The sequence below is a fragment of the Tenrec ecaudatus genome, chromosome 8 (assembly GCF_050624435.1).
Source record: "Tenrec ecaudatus isolate mTenEca1 chromosome 8, mTenEca1.hap1, whole genome shotgun sequence".
NCBI lineage: Eukaryota > Metazoa > Chordata > Mammalia > Afrosoricida > Tenrecidae > Tenrec > Tenrec ecaudatus.
The window spans coordinates 47,951,700-47,975,182 of record NC_134537.1 but is presented as its reverse complement, the minus strand read 5'-3'; the positions used below and the strand labels follow the sequence as shown (position 1 = coordinate 47,975,182).

The 23,483-nt window shown below is 41.7% G+C and overlaps 1 protein-coding gene across 1 annotated transcript in view; it reads left to right on the top strand.

Moving 5' to 3' along the window:
• Positions 1-920: 920 nt before the first annotated feature.
• CFAP91 (cilia and flagella associated protein 91) overlaps positions 921-23,483 on the top strand; it is a 66,307-nt gene continuing 43,744 nt past the window's right edge. Inside the window, exons 1-7 of the mRNA XM_075556366.1 lie at positions 921-1,135; positions 4,562-4,638; positions 5,756-5,913; positions 8,978-9,061; positions 10,143-10,199; positions 12,389-12,570; positions 20,382-20,559. Of these exons, the coding sequence (XP_075412481.1) occupies positions 1,012-1,135; positions 4,562-4,638; positions 5,756-5,913; positions 8,978-9,061; positions 10,143-10,199; positions 12,389-12,570; positions 20,382-20,559 (860 nt within the window). The 5' untranslated portion in view covers positions 921-1,011. The remainder of the gene's footprint in view (positions 1,136-4,561; positions 4,639-5,755; positions 5,914-8,977; positions 9,062-10,142; positions 10,200-12,388; positions 12,571-20,381; positions 20,560-23,483) is intronic.

Here is a 23,483-nt window from a genome sequence, read left to right as displayed (position 1 = left end):
ATTTGTTGAATACTAGACTTTTTCAGTGCCAGGTACTTCAGAGATACAAAACTGACCGTGGGAAGGCCTCTGCCCTCCATGGACTCACAGTTGTGATCACTAATGATTACGGATGCAATATGGCCAGTGCTATTGATGTTACTACAGTACTGGGAGAAAGCATGCTCACTGTGGTTGGGGGATTTAGAAAACCTTCATAGACGAGACTAAGTTTGAGCTGAGCTTTGAAAGCCTCAGCTTGGTTGGAGGCACAAGCAGGAAAAGGCACTCTAGGCAAAGGCTTTGCAAGGTGCCCAGGCACCTGGCTGGTTTACACGGTTTGGAAATGGAGAGAAGTTCAAACCAAGCGTGTTTCCAGAAAGAGCAGTGGCTTGAGCAGGAAGTGGGTCCAGATCACATCTGCCCACCAGCCTAATGGGACAACTGAAACATCGGAAGGAATCGTGATGCTGTGGAGGGAAATGCTGGGGGCCTTTAGCCCAGCCTCGGGCGCGGCTGACAGCTCACCGGCCAGGTCTCCAGAAGGCAGCAGGAGAGAAGGTTGTGCGGCGCGCCCGTCTTCTCCCTTCCTCCAGGTTTCTCCTCGTCTTTCCCCTCCTGATCCCGGAGCACCCTACCCTCCCTTCCCTTCTCTTTCCTCTCCGTTTCCTCCGCGCACGCAGCACTGCCCACGTCCCCCGCCCTCTTCTCCACTCCTCCCCATTGCGCACCTCCCACCGCGCCTCGCTCCACCCCTCTCGCGCGCTCGCCCCGCCTCTCCTATCCCGCGCCCAGGACGTACGCCCCGCCCCTTCTCTCGACCAGCTCCACCACCCCATGCTCGTGCCCCACCCCCTTTCTCTGCCCCGCCCCGCCAGCCCCGCCCCGTACGATCGCCCCGCCCTCCTCATCCTAGGTCACTCCGCCCCTTCAGGCTCCCAGCGGCGGTTACTATAGTTACGGAGCGGCGAGCAGCCAGTCCTCCCGAGTGTTAGGCGGCCCGGCGGCGCGGCCGGTGGCAAAGGCGACACCATGAGCCACGTCGTGACCATCTTGGAGCCCCAGAGCAAGCCGCAGGTGTCTCAAACGCGGACCGTGTTGAGGACAGAGCCCAGGGGCAAGGTCTCCTCCAATCGAGCGTATGATTTCCTGTACGGTAAGGGCCACCCCGCACTCCCCACCAAGCGGTCGGCTTCTGAGTCAGATGGGTTCCAGGTTGGGATGGAGCCTGAGGACCCTCAGGACAGGCCCCTTCTTGTTGGCGTTTGTCCTTTGTAGAGTAGGGGACAGGTCTGGGGCGCGTTGGAAGCCTCAGGTGCGCTCTGCGTCTGGCACTGCTCAGCGACCTGTTGCTCTCTAGCGAAGTATGGCAAGATTTGCAGGCTTGGCGATTTAATCACTCAACATCCCCGAGTTCAAACTACATTAAATGCCCAACAAAATGTTTTTGTTTTTTCATTTACCCCCTTTTCTTTGGGCAACTATAGATTTGAATTTGTTTTTTCTTTAAACCTGTTCTGATCCATCACATCACTGGTTTTAAAAGTGATTTCTTTGGGGCCATCTGTTTTCTCTGGGGCCAATTAAGCCCCCATCTTTTCGCTTTCTTTTTATTCCATACCATTCCATACCTTTCATTTCATTCCAAATTACAGTGAAAGGAACTTGAGTGATGTTCCAATTTTATTTTGTAACATATGCTTTATAGATACCTTACTAAAAATTGGTCTCTAACACAATAGAACAATTGCCAAATGTAATGTTGTAGTGACAACAATGAAGTTGACTGGGACAGACATACTACATTCTGAGTATTAAATGGTGTATCTTGATTATTCATGTAGAACATTGGTCTCATATTGTCAAAATAGAGAACAACTGGAAATTCACCTCACTAATATTCAGAGCCAATGGTATAGCTATACTTTACAATGTCTTATGCAAATAAGTTCTTTTTAATATTGAAATCTGATGGCATTTAAATTATGGTATTTTCCCAAGGCACTATGTCACCAGGATGCTCAAAACCCTCACTACACAGCATACTGAAGCGAAGGACTCTTCTCTTCACCAGTTCTCCTGCATTTCCAAATACACCCAGCAGTCCTAGTGAGGCCCCCCTACTTCACTGTTACCCAGTTAATCTTTCGCCCTCTCTCTGCTTTCCCATTCAATCCCTGTTCATTTGAATGACCCGGTTGCCAATTTATGTTCTATGTGTTTTAGACTTGAAGTTCCTTAAGTTTCTGTTGTATATGTTCCTGTAGTCTCAGCATCTATTCTAGTGCTGGTACAAATACTAGGTGTCTCATACATGTTTACTGAATCATTGGATCTACTTTTCTGAAAATTGTAAGTGGTTAAGCATGCTTATACCTCTTTAATTTTGTCTTCACTACCCCAGGCTCTTTGTGTCAACCATGTGTTGCTTTGCAGTATTTGATGTCTCCTCTGGGATTTCCACTGCCTCCTTTGGATGCAAACCTATAGAATCAATTTCCAGGATGTTCTTGCTGTCCGGTGCCATGGTATTGGTTCCAACTCATAGTACACCAGAAAGGCACAACGCCCAGTCCTGTGCCATCCTCACAATTGTGTTTATGTCCTTATTGCAGCCACGGTGTCAATCCAGCTCCTTGACGGTCATCCTCATAGTGACCCTGTAGGACAGGGTAGAGCTGCCCCTGTGGGTTGCTGAGTCTAACTCTTTATAGCAAAGCCTCGTCCTTCTCCAGCAGAGAAACTGGTGATTTCAAACTGCTGATCCTGTGGTTAGCAGCCTGACTTGGAACCACTATGCCACCCAAGCCTCGGTATTTTCACTTGCCGTATATGCATGTGAAAGCTGGACTGCCAGGAAAACAAACAGGAACAACAGCCAAAATGCTCCTTAGAAGTGATGATGATGCGACTTCGTCTCATGTGCTTTGGACAGTCTTGTAGCAGGAGACTAGATCCTGCAAAAGAACATCATGCTTATAGAGTAGAAGGTTGGTGAAAAAGAGGAACATCATCAAGGAGTTGAGCTGAAGTAGTAGCTGCAACAATGTTCTCAACGCTAACAATTGTGAGGATGGTGAAGCACCAGGCAGTGTTTCTTTCTGTTGCACCTAGGGTGGCTATGAGTCAGAACCGACTAGACAGTGCCTCACACCACCAGCTTTCAGCCACGATCCATCTGACATCAGCAATGATGTCCCTTGTTCCACGTCCTCTCCTGAATCCGTCTTGCAGCAGGCCATTTTTCCAGCTATTGGTCTTTCACTGTTCCCAACGTTCACATTCCAATCACCAGTCATTTTTCATTATCAGGGCATTTTGATTGTGCATTTGATCAATGTCAGACTGTAGCAATTGGTAAAAATCTTCAACTTCTTCATCTCTTGCATTACTGGGTAGTGTATAAATTAGACAAAGAGCCATATTAACTGACCTTCCTTATTAGAGTATAGATATTATCCCATCGCTGACAATGTTGTACATCAGGGTAGATTTGGTAATTTTTTAAACTATGAATGTGGCACAATGGTCGGGACTTTTTCATTCCCAACATAGACCCTTGGTTGCACAATTCAAAGCAGCAGTGCCAAGTTATTGCAGCTCACTAATGCCCAGGGTATCAGTCTTCATGCATTCCATTTCAGTTTTTATGAATTCTCATTTTCTCTATTCATAGTTTGTACATTACACGCTCTACTTAACAGAGGATGTTTGCAGTTGCTTCTGTTCAGCTTGAGTCATGACTCATTAGCAAATGAAGGTCCCCAAAGCTTTTCTCCATCCGTGCTAATAAGGTCAACTCTCTTCAGAGGAGGCAGTTCTTCCCCAGTCGTCGCCTAGTGCCTTCCAAGCTGAGAGACTCTTCTTCCCGCGTGATATCAGTCAGGGTTCTACTGGTATTTATAAAGTTTTCACGGACCAGGTTTTTTTGTTCAGAAGCAGATCATCAGAATTTTCGTCCTAGTTGGTCTTTGCGTGGAGCTCCGCTGAAACCTGTCCACCATGGCTAAACCTACTCAGACTTGAAATACTGGTGGCACAGCTTCCACCATCGCAAATGTAAACCACTATCGTGTGACAAACTGATAGATGAGAGGTGGTTCTCGCTTATTAAACAGTGATGTTTTCTAGTCATAGCTGCCAGCTGCGAGGCGGCATCTCTCTTGCCTATGCACCGAGCGTAGGAGAAAGCATTAAAGTGGGATTCTTGATCTGGGCTTCGTGTGCTCAACTCCTGGGCTTTGTGTGCAGCCCTGGCTCCTCACTTAGGTCACAGTTCCCGGCCACCTCAGGTCCGGAAGGAAGTATATTCATAGGGCAGAAAAGAGCAATAGGTGTTTAAGAATATTATTAGGCATTCTTCTTGCATTCTCAACTCTATAAACCTACTTTGAATCCAAAGCAAAGGAATGCATTTAACAGACTCGTTGATAGAGTAATGGAGGTAGAACCAGGAGCTGCTGTAAAGTTAAGCGATGTCTAAACTTTCTAATTTGTTTTCCAATTGAGAAATGCCGTGGCCGTGTCGTTATTCCTAGTAGCTGTGTTGTATTTCTTATACGGCTTTGTTGTTTGTTTGCAGATCCGGTGTTCATTGTGTCAAGTGCGAAAGACCACGCACAGGCAAATATTCAAGCCACTATGCTTCGAAGCAGACTGGTAGGTCTACCTCATTCTGCAATGAACTTGACCCCTCATTCGGCTAATAGCACTGACGAGATCGAGCAATCTCTAGATCCCCGCTGGAGTCTGGGTGCCGCACACAGTACTTTGCCATGAGTGCTCCGGGGCGAGCCTTGTTGATACTTGGGACCCGTGTGGGAATAAATTATTGAATGGGGAATAACAGACTCATTATAAGCTAATTTATTCCAATGGGGAACGTAACATATGCCTGTGTGAAAAGAATTCAGATAGTACAAAAGCGTTGTTGTTGGTAGGTGCCGTTGAGTTTATTCTGACATTTAGTGACCCTATATGTCTTACAAAATTACACTCTACCTGCTCCTGCACCATCCTCGCAATTATTCTTACGTTCTGAGTCCATTGATTACATGTCCAAAGTCCATAAGATTCAGTCTCACCATCCTTGTCGCTAAGGAGCATTTTGACTATACTTCCAAGACAGATGTGTTTGGTGTTTAGCAGCCCATGGGACTGTCTATATTCTCTTCCAGCATTAAAAGTATCTGCAGTATGAAATAGATGCTCACTCCAGACCTCCAGTCTCTTGCCTCCTCAGCGTCAACTATAATCAGTTTCCTGAGTGTCCTGATAGAAATATTCTGAGCACACACCTGTGACCTTTTCTACGCAGCAGGTGCAAGGAGCCCGGGGGTGCAATGCTAAGGGCTTGACCACACCAGCACGCAGGGAAAAATGGGCCTAGAATCCACTTCCAGGAAGATGTTTAAAAACGAACTCCCAACTCACCATCACTGCGCCAATTCCTATAGGACAGAGTAAGAACTACGCCTTGGAGGCTGTGGGTTCAAATCACCGCCCTTGCAGTTAACAGCATACTGCATGGTCCACCGTGCCATGAGAGCTCCCAGATTACAGCCTTGAAAAATGTCCGAGGCAGTCGTACTTTGCCCTGCAGTCTCGCTGCGAGTTGACATCACCGTGATTGTAGCACATGACGGCAGCACCCCGTATACAGTAGTTTGTGCCGTTTTCCCCCATTTATGCTACAATATAAGGAAAACACTTTAGGAACCCTAGTGGTATAATTATTTTTTTAATTTTCCTCTCTGTCTTCCTGTTCTTACATCAGAGAAAAGTTCCCAGGTTTAGAGCCATGTTCAGCAACCTGTTCCATTATCCACGGTACTCACTGTACTGGTCCAAGGCCGATCCCGTGCCCGCATTCATCAGTCGGGAGTGGAGAGGGTCTGAAGAGCAACACAGAGGAGTTGTCCGCCAGTTTGCAGCGTGAGTGTCAGATGGCTCCTAAGACTGCTTTTCTTTAAAAACAAACCAACAAAACACCTTTAAAGTTTATTCTGCATGCTTTAAAACCCTGTAGTTAGGAGGTTATACATAGGCCAGTGGACCCCACATTCTCTCTTGAAACCTGTTGGGGCAAAATGAGCCTGGTTCAGGGAGAATCATTGTAAGCTTACTGGTCAGTAAATGTTCTAAGAAGGCCGGGGTGGCTGTGCATACCTACCCCTCATTTGTCGGTTATCTTATTATTGAGCAGTTCTTGTTTACGACAACAGTAAAAATGTAAACGCTGTCTATTTTGTCTTACCACTTGTTTAACAGTTTGTCCTACCAGGGTGTCTTGTGTGTTGCTGGGATGTTGGAAGGTATGTATTTCCAATGCCAGCAAGGTTGCCCAAAGTGCACAGGTTTCAGCAGCGCATCCAGGCTGAGAGCAAACCATGAAGAAGGGCCAGATTGTGTACTTCTGAGGAGGACAACGCTGAAAACCTTCTGATGGAATGGAACCCCTGTGCCATCTTGAAAGCCTCACGGAAAGAAGCAGACCATTGTTGAAGCTCGTGCTGAAGGAGGGGCCCCGCGGACCGGGCGGCACTGACAGTACGACTGAGGAGGAGCTGCGTTCTCAAAGGAGGGTCGACTGACCGTGGTGACGTGAATGAAGTAAAACCTGTGAGATTCACACCTTCAGGACCTTCATTTGCCAATGGGGTGCGACTCCAAATGAAAGGCAACAGCTACAAACATCAATTAATCATTAGAACTTGGAATGGACAAAGTATGAATCTAAGACCATTGGAAATGGTCCAAAATAAAAAGGAATGCATAAAAAGGGACATTCTAGGCTGAAATGGACTGGTATTGGCCATTGTGAGTCAGAAAGTCAAAAGGTTTAATATACAGGAATGACACGGTCAAGAGGGATGGCTTTGTCTTCCTCGTCCAAAAGGACAGTTCAAGATCTATCTTGAATTACAATGCTATCTGTTGTAGGATTGTACCTATCCCCATTCAAGCAGAAAATAACAGAACAATGCTTCCTTGTGCTTTATTGACTACGCAGAGACGTCCAATGTTTGTGCTGCCTTTGTTACATCTGGTAGTTGGTGTGTGCCCTGCAATAGGGCCCTTAGATTTGTCCTGATTTTCTTGTTCATGATCCTGACAGCTTTGGGTTTTGCATTAGGTCTCGAATGCGTCTTGAGTTCATATTTTAGTTCCTGGGTAAGGTATGGGTTCTGCTGCATTCCTCTTCTGATGGATATGGATTTTCCAGCACCATTTGTTGAAGAGGGCACCTCCTTCCCATTGTGTGCTTCTTGGTCCTTCGTCAAAATCAGTTTTTTAGAACTACGTTGACAGAGGAGACTTTACTTCAACCGGGATTCGATGTCCAAGATCGGGGGAAAGGAAGATGACGACATAGTTGCTGTCATACAAAAATGTGCTAAGTTCACCCCAGACCAACACACATTCCTACCCGGTGGGAAAACCAAGGCAAGAACTGGGAAGGAGAGCATACCTGTCTTAGAGAAAACAAGTGCCTTTCTGTTGGTAGAAAACTGGAGAGGGCCAACCTCCCAGTGACTGACAGTGTCTATCTGGACCCCAAAGGGAGCATATGCCTGCCATTATGCTCCCCATCAGGCTCATTGGACTGAGTTTCTGTACAGTACCTGAAGACCCAGTCCATGCGCCACACTGTGACATCAGACTCTGTGTTTTCAAGGCACACAATATATTCCAAAGACTACAGCAGAGGGACTTACTTGATGCGGAAACCTCACTAGGGGACCTGGACTCCACTTCAAATGCACCTGTAGCCTGAGGACGTAAGGCTGAAACTACAAGGTGTGTGAAGAGGCAGAAGACAGCAATACTAAGATTATTGAATTGTTGGTAGGCGGACTACCATATATTTATGACTTTAATGCACTGCTTGCTTTACTAAGATCTATAGTAATCCAGTCTGCCACTGTCATGGAATACTGTATGTTTTGCCTGACCACCAACGCCCATTTTTTGTGTAAAAGGTGTCGTCACTTAACGATTTAATCTGTACAAGTCCATAATCCATGTATTGCGATTAGTAGCCAACCAACAGCTATTTAACCTCCTTTTCTCGATTGTGTTTCAAGTGCATTACCATGGGCTAAATCCAATCAATGACACTATAAACAGAAAGACCTTATGCGCCAGGGGGATGATTGATAAGGTGATCTAACATAAAATAAAAAAGATGTCCCTAAAGTGAACCAGAAAACATAGATTTAGGAATGCATTTTGGACTTGCACTTGATCCTAGCTCAAATCTAAGAGAATTAGTTCTTGTGACATGGCCCTGTTTGACACTCGCCCTCATGAAGAGATCGCAGAAGAGAGAGCTGCTTCCTCAGAGTGCAGTGAAGAAACTAGATGGGGTCAAACTGCTGACCTTTCACCATGGGTAACGAAGTTCCCTGTTTGTTTAAGCCATCTTAGACATTGCAAATACACTTTTCTGCTAGTACTCAAATATAATTTTTGGAGACGTGCAACTAAAATGCCTTCAGACACAAGTCTTTTGGGTTCCATATTCTTGTAATTATTTACAATTAAATTGAAAAAAAAAATCAGCTGCCTCCTCTCAGCTGGGACGTATAATTATCTTTTGAAGCATGTTTTCCGGCTTTTTAATTAGAAGTGGGCATTTTGTATGTGGGAGTGGTCAGAGCATTGAGCCACCAGTGGAAAGGTCATTAGTTTTAAGCCACCAGCTGCTCTGCTGGAGAAAAGATATGGCAGTTTTGGAAACCTCAGTGACAATAGATTTGATTTTGTGTGTGTGGTTTAACTCATTTCTCCACTGGTACCTCCTCCTCTTAGCTCCAGGTTTCCAGGCTCAGGAAAAGTGATCCTATCTAGTCTGAGATGCAGGACAGTAAATGCATATGCTCTCAGTATGCGATCGTATGTGTACCTCCTACTTGAGAGACATAGAAATAATAAGTAGAATTATATGTGGAAATGATATCTTAGACTTGAATAATGTTTTCCTGCTTCATTTTAGATCCCACCCTTCTTTTCAGATGCCCAAAGAAGTTTATGAAGATCCTGAAGTTACTGGAAGGAATCGCTTCAAATACTTTGAAAGGTAAGAAGTCATTACGAATGGGCACTCATCCTGATTTTATTAGAGACTCTTTTTTTTTTTAACCACCAGAATAACAGCTATCTTTCCATAAGTGCAAGCAGTGTGCCGGCTCCATTGTAAGTGCCTTACGTACATATCATCTCATTGTCACTACAGAAATATATAGGCCCGGCTATTTTATTTTCATTCTACCCGCCAGGCAGCTGAGCCTTGGAGAGAAGCAGATTCCTCAAAGTCACACAGAGCTAGGTCCGGGGTTCCCCTGGGCCTCTCTGACTTCAGGTATTGATTGCACATAAGAATGTCTATTTGGGAACAAAATGAAGTCATTAAATGGATGGAAACAGCATGCAGGGAAAACTCTTAAAAGTGGCAAAGTGTTTCCTTCTTATGAATGTTGTCAAAGCCAACACAGCCAACGCATCCCTTTGTTTCATTTGTTTCACACAGTACTTGTGTGATAACCATATACTCTGCTCCAACGCACAGAGATGAAGATTTTCCTGTGGATCTTACTAGAGTTAGAAAACTACCCTTGATACCATGTGCAGGTACACATGCTTTCCTGGGAAAGTACATTTATAATTGACATTTATTTGTAATCAAGCTCCTTTCTCCTTTTTTTTTTTTAGAGAAATGTTAAAGTCTGAACAACACTCTCCTCAGTTCCTAGGCTCTTTGGGGAGAAGCTCTACATGAAGATTACTGAGAATCTCAGAATATTTGTAGGAGCTTGAGAAGTCACTGGGAGCAAATGGCTAGCTGCAGTCTAGTAGAGGATACTGTTCTCTGAGTGTGGCCACTTACAATTTTGGAATGTTGATTTAAAATACAGATATTTTGGCTTTGCCTTCTATCTACTTACTTGCCTGGGCCAGATCTTGTACTTTGTGTTTTAAACAAGCTCCTCCCCAGTCTACCCCTGAGTGATTCAGTGTATGCTATAGTTAGAGGGTCAATGCTACATGGGATATTCAAGCTCATGGATTGTAAGAGATGAATAATCAGGGTAGAAAGATACTTACTTCAGAGTGTATCCAATGCAAAAGTCCCATAACTCTTCTCTCCTTTTTCTCCACAGACCTTTTCTTCCATATTTTAAACAGATGCCACTCAATGTTATTTTTTCAGTAACTAAGTAAGTAACCATTGTTAATTTTTCCCATTTTTTTGTTTCTTTCCATAGTTGATTCCAGAAGATATCTATCTAAACCATTATTTTTAAAACTATGGATCATAAAACATAATATTATGAAATTTTCTTGAGGGTCATAAGCAGCATTCTAAAAAAATGAAGTAGAATACGAGATAACCCAAAGCATCAGATGTACTCTGGGTACATTGGTTTTTTTGTTTGTACTTTTGTCTCAGGTATATCTAGTTCTAGATAATGGATTATGGTATAAAATATATCCCTATGGGTTGTGATAAGAAAAGTTGAAAACTGATTTAACTCTTCTTTCTTGCTTCTTTGAAAAATAAACTTGCTTTTTGACAACAGTTCTTCAATATTTTATCAACAAAAGTAATCAGTTATGAAATAGTATCTGAATGTTACTCAAGGCAATGTGAGGTACTTAATTATGTTGCCTAAGAAAGGAGTAAACCTAGCTTCGAAGGAGATAAAGGCCATGGGTTGAATCTGGGAGAAATGTGCAATCGCCCAGCCTTTACAAATGGAAGAGATGAGCCAGTCATGGTGCAGTACAGCGCCGATGAATCTTACAACTTTCCTCTAGTTCTTCCTTACACACACACACACACACACACACACACACACACACACACACACACACACACCACTCCCACACTATCATGATCCCAATTCTACCTTATGGCAAGACCAGAGCATGTACACTGGTACAGATAAGAACTCACAACACAGGGAATCCATGACAAATAAACCCCTCAGGATCAATAATGAGAGTAGTGATACCAGGAGGGTAGGGAGGAGGTGGGGGGAGAAAAGGGAAAGCGATCACAATGATCTCTCCCAGGGGATGGATAACAGAAAAGTGGATGAAGGGAGAGAGCGGTTAGTGTATGGCATGAAAAATGTAATAGTTTATAAATTATCAAGGGTTGATGAGGGAGGGAGGATGCAGAGGGTGGGGAAAATGAGCTGATACCAAGGGCTCAAATAGAAAGAAAATGTTTTGAAAATGATGATGGCAACATATGTCCAAATGTGCTTGACACAATGGATGCATGGTGTAAGAACCCCAGTAAAATGATTAAAATATTAATAAAATAAAATAAAAATGGAATTTTTGCTGTACTCTTTCTTCTGGTAACTTATTAGTACTCAGAGTCACAAAGGAATTTTAAGGTATTCAGGAAATGATCTGGAAAATAAAGTTTATATTTTATGGAATACATTTCTGAATAGAAAAAATAGAACTGTATTTAAAACTGGGTTTTCCAGCAGGCATTTAGCATCTAGTTATTTCTAATTTGATAAATATATGATAGATAGGCAGATAGATAGATAGGTAGATAGATAGATAGATAGATAGATAGATAGATAGATAGATAGATAGATAGATAGACAGATAGATAGGTAGATAGATAGATATACTGGACAGATGTGTGGCTTCATCCTTGCTCAAGCAGAGGGTCAGCAAAAAGACCCTTTCTGAGACGGATTGACACTGTGGCTGTGAGAATGGCCTCACTCAAGCACAGCAACGATTGTGAGGATTGTGCAGACAAGATTTCTTTCTATTTGCATAGGTTTCCAGCACAGTCTCATTTTCATGTAAATAGTTTTCTCTGCAGTTTATATTTCTGTGCAAGAGATGAAGTCACTTTCTATACAGTTAAACAAGTGATCCTAGAGTTAATTTTGAGTCATCCAACTAGAAAGAGGCTATTTAAAAAAAAAAAAAGGAAACATATTTTCTTGTCTCTGTTCCTATGTTTTAGGAGGGGAACAGCTAAAACCATATATATCATGGAAAGCCAGAAGAAACCAGAATCTAGCAGTTCTGAACAGGATCAGGAATACAATATCACATTCTATAATCCAACTTTTACAGCCCTGTACTCACTCTAACCCTGTCCAAATATACACATATAAATAGGCTCTTTTATGAATAGAAAGGACTTTTTGGTAGGTTTTCTTTTCTTTTCTCTCAGTATCTTGAAAGAGGTGAAATTAACAAGAATTCTCTAAAGATTATTGGACACAGGCGGGTTTTAATGGATGTATCACTTTATGAATGCCAGTGGACTCAGTGAAGGTGAAGGGCCTATTTCTATTCCTTTACATAGTATCCTAAGTGATCTTATCACGTTTTAATTTTGAAAATAATGTCCCCCTTTTAGGACAGACCCATTTTCTTTTGCTCCTCCCTCTACCAAGTACCCACCTGTCCATTCCAAACACACTGTGGCCACTCAGACTGATTATCGGGAAGCTGACGTTCAAACAGATCCATATTCGCCAGAGTATGTAGTCTGTCAAGACTCCATCCCTGAGCTCCTGACTCTGGCAAGTCTCACTTGGGGTGAGTTGATCATGCTTTTTAATATTTTTAGGTGATAGTACTGATAACCATACATGCTACTGAGTTCCTGGAAATGACACGCAGATAGTTGTATCTAGAAATGACTATCTATAGTCAACTGGGGTTTAAAGTGTCTTGCTCAATGGATTTACTTCATAGATTCATACTTTGTCTGCTACTTCCCTTCAAAGAAAGATACTTTATTTTGTGTATAGGTTTACGGCGCTGTATTCTTTATGCCAAAGTTATGTTTCAGCCTTCCCTCCAGAGAATTAACTCATTTTCATCCAGCAGCCCATACTCCTTTACACGTGGATTTTTTTGAGTGTGATATTGAATGTGCATTCATATGCATATATGTAATAATTATGTCTTACTTTGATAAATTATATGACAGATTATGAAAACCCTCATCTACTTTATTTCATATCAATCTTAAAAAGGTCATATCGTGTTGAAAGTATATTTATGTACAGCTGTATTAATTCAATTCTGATAATTTATTGTGCTAATGGTACTTTATGGGTTGTGGAGGAAAAACTATCTTAAAAGAGAAACCATGTATTCTTTTTAGTTAAGATGCTTTCTGATAAGGGTGTTCCTTATATGTAATAATTTCTTTTGAATGTTAAGTATTATTATTAAAATTAGAAATATTTTGTTCAAGAATTTGAGTTCTTATAGCCTTTTTACTTATTGACTCAAGTGAACAGCAACCTAAAAAGTAGCTGGTATCTAAGTTACCTGTAAGAGACTGGAAATAGGAAGAAGCAAGGAAAATCACTGTCAAGTTGGACATTGGGAAAGACACATAGGAGGAAATGAGGGGAAACCACGTGCATTTCCATTAAATGTTCTTGATACCCTTGTTTGTGCTAACTTAATCGTATTGTTTGCTTTGGGTGGTATCTAAGTATTCAGAGAAGTGTGAAATCCTTTTGTGATCAGTGTATTGAATAAGGCAGTGAGGCTTATCCAGGACACATAGTTAGCCAGAGCTAGCACAAAAACTAGAGTCCCTGCTTCCCAGGGATGGGCCAGTGCCCCATGCATCTCTGAGCAAACTTTATCCCAAATCAGCTACCTAACTTTTAGACCCCAAGTTTTTAATAATAGCATATGTAGGCATATTTTTGAAAGAAGAGTTGCATAGTATGTTTTTCCTTGGGTAATAACACCTTGTAACCAACAAAGCTTATTTGCCTAATCACTCTCACTTTGTAGGAACTCTGGTGGGGTAGTAGGCTACGGGTTGGGCTGCTGGTCACTAGGGAAGCAGTTAAAAACCACGAGCCTCCCAGTGAGAGGAAGACAAGGCTTTCCATCCCTACAAAGATGTACAGTCACATAAATGCACATGGGTTGATTCTACTTTGTCTGTAGGGTTACCATGTGTCAGCATTGACTCGATGGCATTGAGTTTGCATCCAGTCATGGGTGGAAATCAAAGTTCATGTGAGCTCCACCTTTAAGTTTTTACAATATAAGGTTTTGTTATAATAAAAACTAAGCACAGACCAAAACTCATTGCCTTTGAGTCGATTCCAATGCATAGAAACCCTATAGGACAGGGCAGAACTGTCCCTGTGGGTTTCCGAGACTAACAGGAGTACAAAGCTTCATCTTTCCCCCTCGGAAAGACTGGCGATTTCAAACTGCTGACCTTGTGGTTAGCAGTCCAATGTATAACTCACTACAACACCACGTCTCCCTTGTTACAGTGAAGCAATCTTCTAATATCACAACAATTGACAGGTAGGGACAAGATAAATTCAATGGTGAGTTGACACCAGATTTCTGCTTTAAAGTTTATTTATTCCATCTATTATCTAGGTCTGTATAAGTCTCAGTAGACTAGTTATTAGTAGATCAATTTTGAAGCTTTTCTTTGTGGTAGTTAGTTAAAATATTTCATGGTATTATCTCTTCTATCACCTAGCACTTACATAACTTTGGAACACGTAACATAGTTTTTCTATGTATAATTTTGGCTGACCTGGATATATTTTTATACTTCATTTTGTAATGTGAAAATGTTAATGCCAGAATTGATTTATTATATTCTGCAGAAATGCAAAAGTATTACAGAATTAGAAGCATTTTTCAGTAGAAAAACATCCTAGAATTAACACAGATAACACATCCCAGAATTAACACAGAACAATATTACAGTGATCGCTCAGATAGTCTCTCTCTATCAATTATATAATCTCTACAGAGAATGAGTTAGAAAGGTTGCTTAAATGTTAGCTTCCTTAACAAGTAGGGGCCCTATTTGTTAAATGTTGTTGAGTTGGTTCCAATCACAATGAGCCTATATACATTTCCCAGGCTCCTCATTTCCATCTGCCATTTTTTGTACCAGAAAGATGATGTAATAAATCAAGGCCATATATATACAGGTGCTTGCCACCCGAACCACCCTTGTCTGTCCGTGTGACCTACTATGGTGGTTTGTATCTTGCTCTGATGTGGGCAGCTATGTCCCTGGTATTTGCAATACCAGCAGGGTCACCCAAAGTGAACAGGTTTTAGCAGAGCATTCAGAATAAGAATAGACCACGAAGAAAGAGCAGGCTGTCCACTTCTGAGGAATTAGCCACTGAAAACCTCACGTGGAATCCTGTCAGATAGAGTGCTGGAAGAGGAGCCCCACAGGTCAGACGGTACTCAAAATCTGACTGAGGAAGGGCTACCTTCTCACAGTAGAGTCACCATAATGACATAGATGGGGTAAAGTTTGGGGGACCTTCATTTGCTGATGTCACATGACTGACAAATGAGACCAAACAGCTGTAAACATGTATTAATAACTGGAACTTGGAATGTATGAAGTATGAATCTAGTAGAATTAGAAGTCATCAAAAATGAAATAGAAAGGATAAATATCTATATACTCGGTATTACTGAGCTGAAGGAAGAACCCCGATGGTAGGATAAACACTGATGGCATAGTTCTTACACACATTGGACTATGATCTGCAAAGTCAGCAGTTCAAAACCATCAGTTCTAGTTCACCAGTTTTCCCATGGGAGAAAGATGGAGCTTTCTACTCCAGTAAATAGTTAAAGTCTCAGAAGCTCACAAGGGCCATTCTACTCTGTACCGGGCATTCCTATACCTGTAATGACAAATTAAATTCAAGAGGAATATTATTGGGTTCATCATCAAAAAGGTCATTTCAAGATATAGATTGAAGTACAATAGAGCCTGTGATAAGATAACATCCATCAGCATGCAAGGACATTCTTCAATACAACTATTACTGGAATTTCTGCACCAACCGCTAAAACGATTGATGAGGAAATTGAAGAATTCTACCAACATCTTCGTTCGGAAATTGATCAACTATGCAATCCAGATGCATTGATAATTAATGGTGATTGGAATGTGAAAGTTGAGAGCAGAGAGGAAAGGACAGTAGCTGGAAAGTATGGCCTTGGTGATAGAAACTGAGGCTGGGGAGCACATGATAGAATTTTGCAAGACCAATGACTTCTATGTCTAAATACCCTTTTTCCCCAACAACATAAATGGAGACTGTACATGTGGACTTCTTCAGATAGACTACACAGAAATCAAATCAACGACATCTAGGGGAAGAGACGTTGGAGTAGGTCAGTATGAAAAGTTCAAACAGGCCAGAGGTCAGCTGTTGAACAGACTATCAATTGCTCATAGGTGAGTTCAACTCATGGGACCCTGATGGCATACATCAAAGCCAGCAGTTGGAAACCATCAGTTCCACAAGAGAAAGATAGAATTTCCCACTCCCTTAAAAATTTACAGTCTAAGAAATCAAAAGGCGGTGGTCTACTCCATCCGGTAGATTTGCTGTGAGTCAGAATTTACTTGATGGAAGTGAATTTTGAGGTTTTGAAGTTGAAGTTAAAGCTAAATAAAATTAAAACAAGCTCATGAGATATAACAAGGCAAGCTATAACCTTGAGTATATCCCACCTGAATTTTGAGACCTGAAATTTTGAGACCTCAAAAATAGAATTGATTCATTGACTACTAATGACAGAAGACCTGATGAATTGTGAGATGACATCAAGAACATTATAAATGGAGAAAGAAAAAGGTCATTAATAAGACTGGCAAAGAAGAAATAGTGGATGTCAGAAAAGACTCTGAAAATTACTTTTGATCATTGAGTTAGTCCAGGTTGAGTAGAGAAACAAATTCATAGATACTCATATGTGTATAAGAAAGAGCTTTATATACAAGAGCAATTGATTATGGAGAAAACATCCCAGCCCAGTCCAGATCAAGTCTATAAGTCTGATACTAGCCCATATATCTGATACCAATCTATAAATTCCTCTTCGGACTCATGAAACACTGGCAATGACACCAAATGCAGGAAGATCACAGACCAGTGGGTGGAAAGTCTTGTTGATCCAGTGGTGGTAGAAGCATCTCAGCATTGTCTTGAGGATGTAAGTGTATCTGGCCTCCAGTGAGCTATTTACCTCCATGGTACCTCCAAATGAGGTCATCATGCTGCAACATGATTCACAGGCTAGACTCCACCCCTTCACAAGTCAATACCAGATTATATAACAAGCACAGTCATACATTGGTTAAAGTAAATATAAGGATTAAAGACATAAAAGCTGAACAGAATGGGGTGGGGGTGAGAGGGTGGGGAAAAATGAGGAGCTGATACCAAGGGCTCAAGTAGAAGCAAATGTTTTGAGAATGATGAGGGCAACAAATGTACATGACATGATGTATGTATGGATTGTGATAAGAGCTGTATGAGCCCCCAATAAAATGATTTTTTAAAAAGGCTAAACAATATTTCAAATGGCAAACCAAGAAGACAAGGTGAAGTATTATAATGAAATGTGCAAAGACCTGGAGTTGGGAAATAAAAAAACTGAAAGAACTGAAAGAACTGAAGAAAAAAAGTCAAGGCTCAAGTTTATTACAAGAGTCTATGGACAAAATGTTGAACCATGCCAAGAAGCATCAAAAGAAGTTGGAAAAATACCCAGTCACTGTACCAAAAAGAAATAGTCACATCCAACCATTTCAAGTATACGATCAAGAACTGGAAACACTGAAAAAGTCCAAGCTGCATTAAATGCATTCGTGATAAACAGGGCTACAAGAATCAACAGAATGCTGATTGAAATGTTTCAACACATTGATGGATCACTGGAAGCACTTACTAGTTTATGCCAAGAAATTTGAAAGACTAGGGAGATCCATGTTTGTACCCATTTAAAAGAAATGCAATCCAAAAGAATGTAAAAATAATCAAGTAATATTATTAATATCACGTGCAAGTAAAATTTTGCTGAAGATCATTCAACAACAGTTGCAACAATACATTACAGGGAGCTGCCTGAAATTCAAGGCACATTCAGAAGAGGAGGCGGAACAAGGAATGTCATCGACATCATAGCTGAAAGAAGAGAATACCAGAAAGATATTTTACCTGTGTTTTATTGGCTATGCAAAAGCATATAGTTGTGTGGATCATAGCAAACCACATATAGCACTGAGAAGAATGGGAATTCCAGAACACTTCCTTGTGCTCCTGTGGAACGTGGCCATAGGTCTAGAGACAATCACTTGAACGGAGCAATGGAATACTGTGGTTGTAGGTGCTGTAGACTCAGGTCTGAGTCATCGGAATCCTATGTGCCACAGAAGGAAACACCGCCCTAACCTGCACCATCCTCACAACTATTATGTTTGGGCCCATTGTTGCAGCCACTGCCAATCCATCTTGTCAAGAGTCTTCCTCTTCCTCCTATCTTTATGCTTTACCAAGCATGACGTTCTTCTCTAGACCTTGGTCTCACCTGGTAACACATCCAAAGCATGTGAGATAAAGTCTCACCATCCTTACTTTGAGGAAGCATTCTAGCTGTACTTCTTCCAAGAGAGATTTGTTTGTCGCCTTGGCAGTCCATGGTACTTTTTATTTGCCAGCACAATAATTCAGAGGTATCGGTTCTTGTTTGGTCTTGCTTATTCATTGCTCAACTGTCACACGCATATGAGGAGATTGGAAATACTATGGCTTGGGTCAAGTACACCTTAGTCCTCAAGGTGTAATCCTTGCTTTTCAACACTGTAAAGAGGTTTATGCAGCAGATTTACCCATCATTTGATCGCCTGATTGCTGCTAAACCTTGCTTGCTAAAAGTAAGGCGGATTTGAAGCACTAGATAATGAAGATCAAGGATTGTAGCCTTCAGTATGGATTATAAGTCAATGTAAAGAAAGCCAAAATATGTCATCTACATATCTCAGGTTGCTGATAAGCCTTCCTCCAATCTGCCTTTATATAATCCAGCTTTTCTTTTCTTTTGCGCAACATACAGCTTGAATAAGTCTGGAGAGAATACAACCCTGATGTACACCTTTCTTGATTTAAAACTGTGCAATAGTCCCTTGTTTCTGTTGGCACAATTCTCTCTTGATCCATTTATAGGTTCCACACGAGCACAATGAAGTGCTCTGGAGTTCCCATTCTCCTCAAGGCTATCCATAGTTATGAACCACATGTAGAATGCCTTTGCATAGACAATAACCACAGGCAACCTCTTTCTGGTATTTTCTGCTTGGAGCCAAGCTCCATCTGACATCAGGAATGCTATCCCTTGCTCCTCATATGCATGTGGAAATTAGACATTGCATAAGAAAGGCCAAAGAAGAACCCATGCATTTGAATTACATCACTAGCAAAGAATATTGAAAGTACCACAGACTTCCAGAAGAACAAACTAATCTGTCTTGAAAAGAAGCCTAATGTCTAGCAAAGGACATCACGCTTGGTAAGGGAAGACCTTCAATGAACTGGATTGACATAGTGGCCACAACAATGGGTTTAAACAGAACAATCATTGTGAGGATAATGCAGGACCCAACAGTGTGTCACTCTGCTGTACATAGCATTAGAATGAGTCTGAACTGACTTGATGGCACTTGGAAACAATAGCCACTAGAGCGGGAGGGTCCTTAAATTTTTGCCAGAGAGGTATACATAGAGTTTAGTGTCAGTGAGGGTCTGTATTTTCAGGATGTATAGCTAAGGGTCTCTCCATCAGGAGGTCTTTATGTATTTCAGTTCTTAAAGTTGAAGATGAATGATGATAGCCCTAAATTGTATATTTATTGTAAGGGACAAAACACAAATATGGTGAATTTTCAGCTATAGATTAGTTCAGCGGTTCTCAGCCTGTGGGTTGTGACCCCTTTGGGGGTCGAACGACCCTTTCACAGAGGTTGCCAGATTTGTTACAGTAGCAACGAAAATAATTTTATGGTTGGGGGTCACCACAACATGAGGAACTGTATTAAAGGATCAAGGCATTCGAAAGGTTGAGAACCACTGGATTAGTTTTTCATTGTCTTTAAAAATATATATTTTTAATTGACCAACAAATTCCCTCTACCTCATCATCTTGAGATTTTCCTACTTAAGAACTTTTATATTTCTTTATATATTATAATATAGATTTGTCTAATAACCAGTCCTCTAGTAGCATCCCAATATTATTCAAGCATCATAGGTGGAACTAGAATATCTTTTTTACTTCATTTAGAAGAATCAATGAAAGGTACAAGTGAGTAGCACCTGTGAGGCATATCTGGAGGAAATTTCTTAATATCTATTTCATCAGGTGGTATTCATGTGTATAGTCACTGTTTATGCTGTTGACCCAGTGGTACGCATTAGCAATCTTGAATTTAGAGGATAGGAACTAGAGGGAGATAATTTATGCACTAGTTGGCACATGAGTTTACCCACTTCTTTCTAAAGTGTTCTCACGGCTTCATCCTCAAGGTCGGGGTCTCCCAGCTGGACAAGCTGAGGTGGAGATGATAGAAAGGGCCCGAGAGAAGCGCATTTGGGAAGCCTCCCTTCCATCTCTGAATGACACTACCCAGCTTGAGAAGAGGAGGAAGATGATGAACGCAATGGAGAGGAAGGAGTGGGCCTTCAGGGAGCAGGAGATTCAAAAGTAGGTTCACCATCAGTAGGCAGCTATTCTAGCACTGATGAGAGTGATGCCAATACTCTTATCTACAATACACATACTTTTCCAAATGTCTGGGTTTCAAAGCAATCCTCAACTTGTTGAAGGGGGAAATTGGGTTTCTGGGTGTTTGGGGAGCAACTGCACACTCCTGGGGTGGTATAATAGCTCTCTATAATTCTCTCTTCAATTACATAAATGTATAATGTGCTTTCGGTGTGGGAAGACATTCACCAGGAAACCCAGCTTTAAACAATTCTCTTGAGTGGATCTCATTTTCTTTTCCCCCCTTTCATATCTGTCGGGAATGTCTCTGAATCCCACAGATTTCTGTAGGGACATCTTTCAGACTGTTCCTTCCTGTTCATTCCCAGTGCCACTGTCCTAAATATGTCCTTCTTCCTTTGCTCCCCAAACCTCCTAACTGAGCTTATCTCTGGGTTCATAGTAGGACACCTTGGGTTCGTTCTATAACTCATGGTATATTTCTGTTGCAAAGATAAGTTATATACCCTATATACTCGAGTATAAGCTGACCCAAATGTCAGCTGAGGCACTTAATTTTACCACAAAAACTGCATAAAAATGTGCTGGATCGCTGAACACAAAGCAGGTGCATAAGCAAATGTGGTGAAGAAAGCTGATGGTGCCCGGCTATCAAAAGATATAGTGTCTGGGGTTTTAAAGGCTTGAAGATAAACAACTGGTCATCTAGCTGAGAAGCAACAAAGCCCACATAGAAGAAGCACACCAGTTTGTGATCATGTGTTGTCGAAGGGATCAGGTATCAAGCATCAAAGAACAAAAGTCATATCATTGGGAATGAGGGGGAGTATGGAGTGTGGACCCAAAGCCCATCTGTAGACAACTGGATATCCCCTTACAGAAGGGTTGCGGGGAGGAGACAATCTGTCAGGGTACGATGAAACATACAACTTTCCTCTAGTTCTTTAATGCTACCCTCACTATCATGATCCCAATTCTATCTTACAAATCTGGCTAGACCAGAGGATGTGCATTGGTACAGATAAGAACTGGAAATACAGGGAATCCAGGACAGATTAAACCCTCAGGACCAATAATGAGAGTAGCAATACCAGGAGGGGAAGGGGAAGGTGGGGTAAAAAAAGGGAATCAATCACAAGGATCTACATATAACCCCCTCCCTGAGGGACGGAAAACAAAAAAAGTGGGTGAAGGGAGATGTTGGACTGTGTAAAATATGACAAAATAATAATAATTTATAAATTATAAAGTGTTTTGGAGGGAGGGGGTTAGGGAGGGAGGGGAAAATGAGCTTATACCAAGGGCTCAAGTAGAAAGCAAATGTTTTGAGAATGATGATGGCAACAAATGTACAAATGTGCTGGACACAATAGATTGTGATATGAGTTGTACGAGCCCCCCCCCCAAATGATCTAAAAAATAAAATAAAGTGTTGAAAATCAAGGGGGGAAAAGTGCTGAAAAACTCAGCATATACATGAGTATATACGGTACTCCTTCAATTAAGAGATGAACTCACAGTCCATAAATCACAATCTGTTTAAGTACATCTGGTTGCATTTCAACTGATAATATTTTCAGTAATGAGATTGTCGCTGGAAGAGTATGTACAAATGACCAGAAGTAAAAGTTGTAATACCTGGAGCAAGAGACACAGGAAGGGCACTTGTCAAGGTTGTCCTCGGCTCCAGGCTCTGCTGAGTCAGTTATTGTTAATCACAGCATCACCAAGGCCCCTGATGGTAAGACAGACATCTGAGAGTTAATTTTTTTACAACACCCAATTCATTCTGCATCCAAACTCTGTGACATCTTGGAACAGCTTGCAATCCACTAGAAAATAGTGTTTCTGCAGAAAGGTAACTAGCTGTCTTCTCAGAAGAACAATACAAATAGTAATCGTGTAGCTAGCAGCTGCTGGAGGGCCCTATCTGAGAAAATGGGTTCTTTTATTAAGGTGAGAATAATTTTATTATGGTGAGAATAACAAGGTGAGAGTCATTGTATTAACGTGAAAATAATTTCAATGAATGTATTTTGCATCCCTCCTGTTGGGTGGGTTCTATGCTAGGAACTGAGGAAATGGGATAAACAGTAAATGGCCGGTGCCCTGACGGAGCTCCTTACAGCTGGAGCATGGAGGACAGCAAATCACCATCTTGAAGGATGGCTATAGGAAGTGCTAGGGAAATTCAGGCAAGAGGATGATTACTTTTGCGTGTGATAGGTGGAGTTTGGGGTAAAGTACTAAGAGGGAGTAGCTTAGGGCTGGCAGTTGCATGGTGAGAAGCCATCATTAGGCCATATAATCAGTGATAATGGCATGTTTAGAGTATGTCATATGCAGAGACTGATTAGTTTGAACCAGACAATGTTCTCCAAGTGTGGTCCTGGACCAGCAGCACACTGTCACCTAATAGCTTGTTAGAAGAACCAATTCTCAGACCCCCACCCCCACCTGCTGAATCAAAGGGTGGGTCCCAGGAATCTGTGTTGCAGTAAACCCTCTAGATTCTTCTGATGCATGCTCAAATTTGAGAAGTATTCTTCCAGCACTTTGAATTCATTAACTCCTTTAATGTTCACAATAATCTTAGAGTATAAACTGTCCTCATTTCACTTTGACAGTTCAAGCTGAGGTGAGTGGTCATGAAGGTTAGCATTCTAACAGCCGAGAGAAAGGTGAACAATGGCGTATGACTGACTGTGAGCCGCGCCAGCCTCTTTGTACCCCACTGTCACGGTTCTCTCGTCCTCCCAAGTGCATTCCCTGAGAAGCTCTCCTAGTGTGACATGTTTGCTCTGTCTCTAATCTTTTCATGTTGAACGTTTCTTCTCCTCTAACAAGACCTCTCTTTTCCCTTGTCAGTGTGGCAAATCCCAATCCTTACTTGTCCTCAAGAC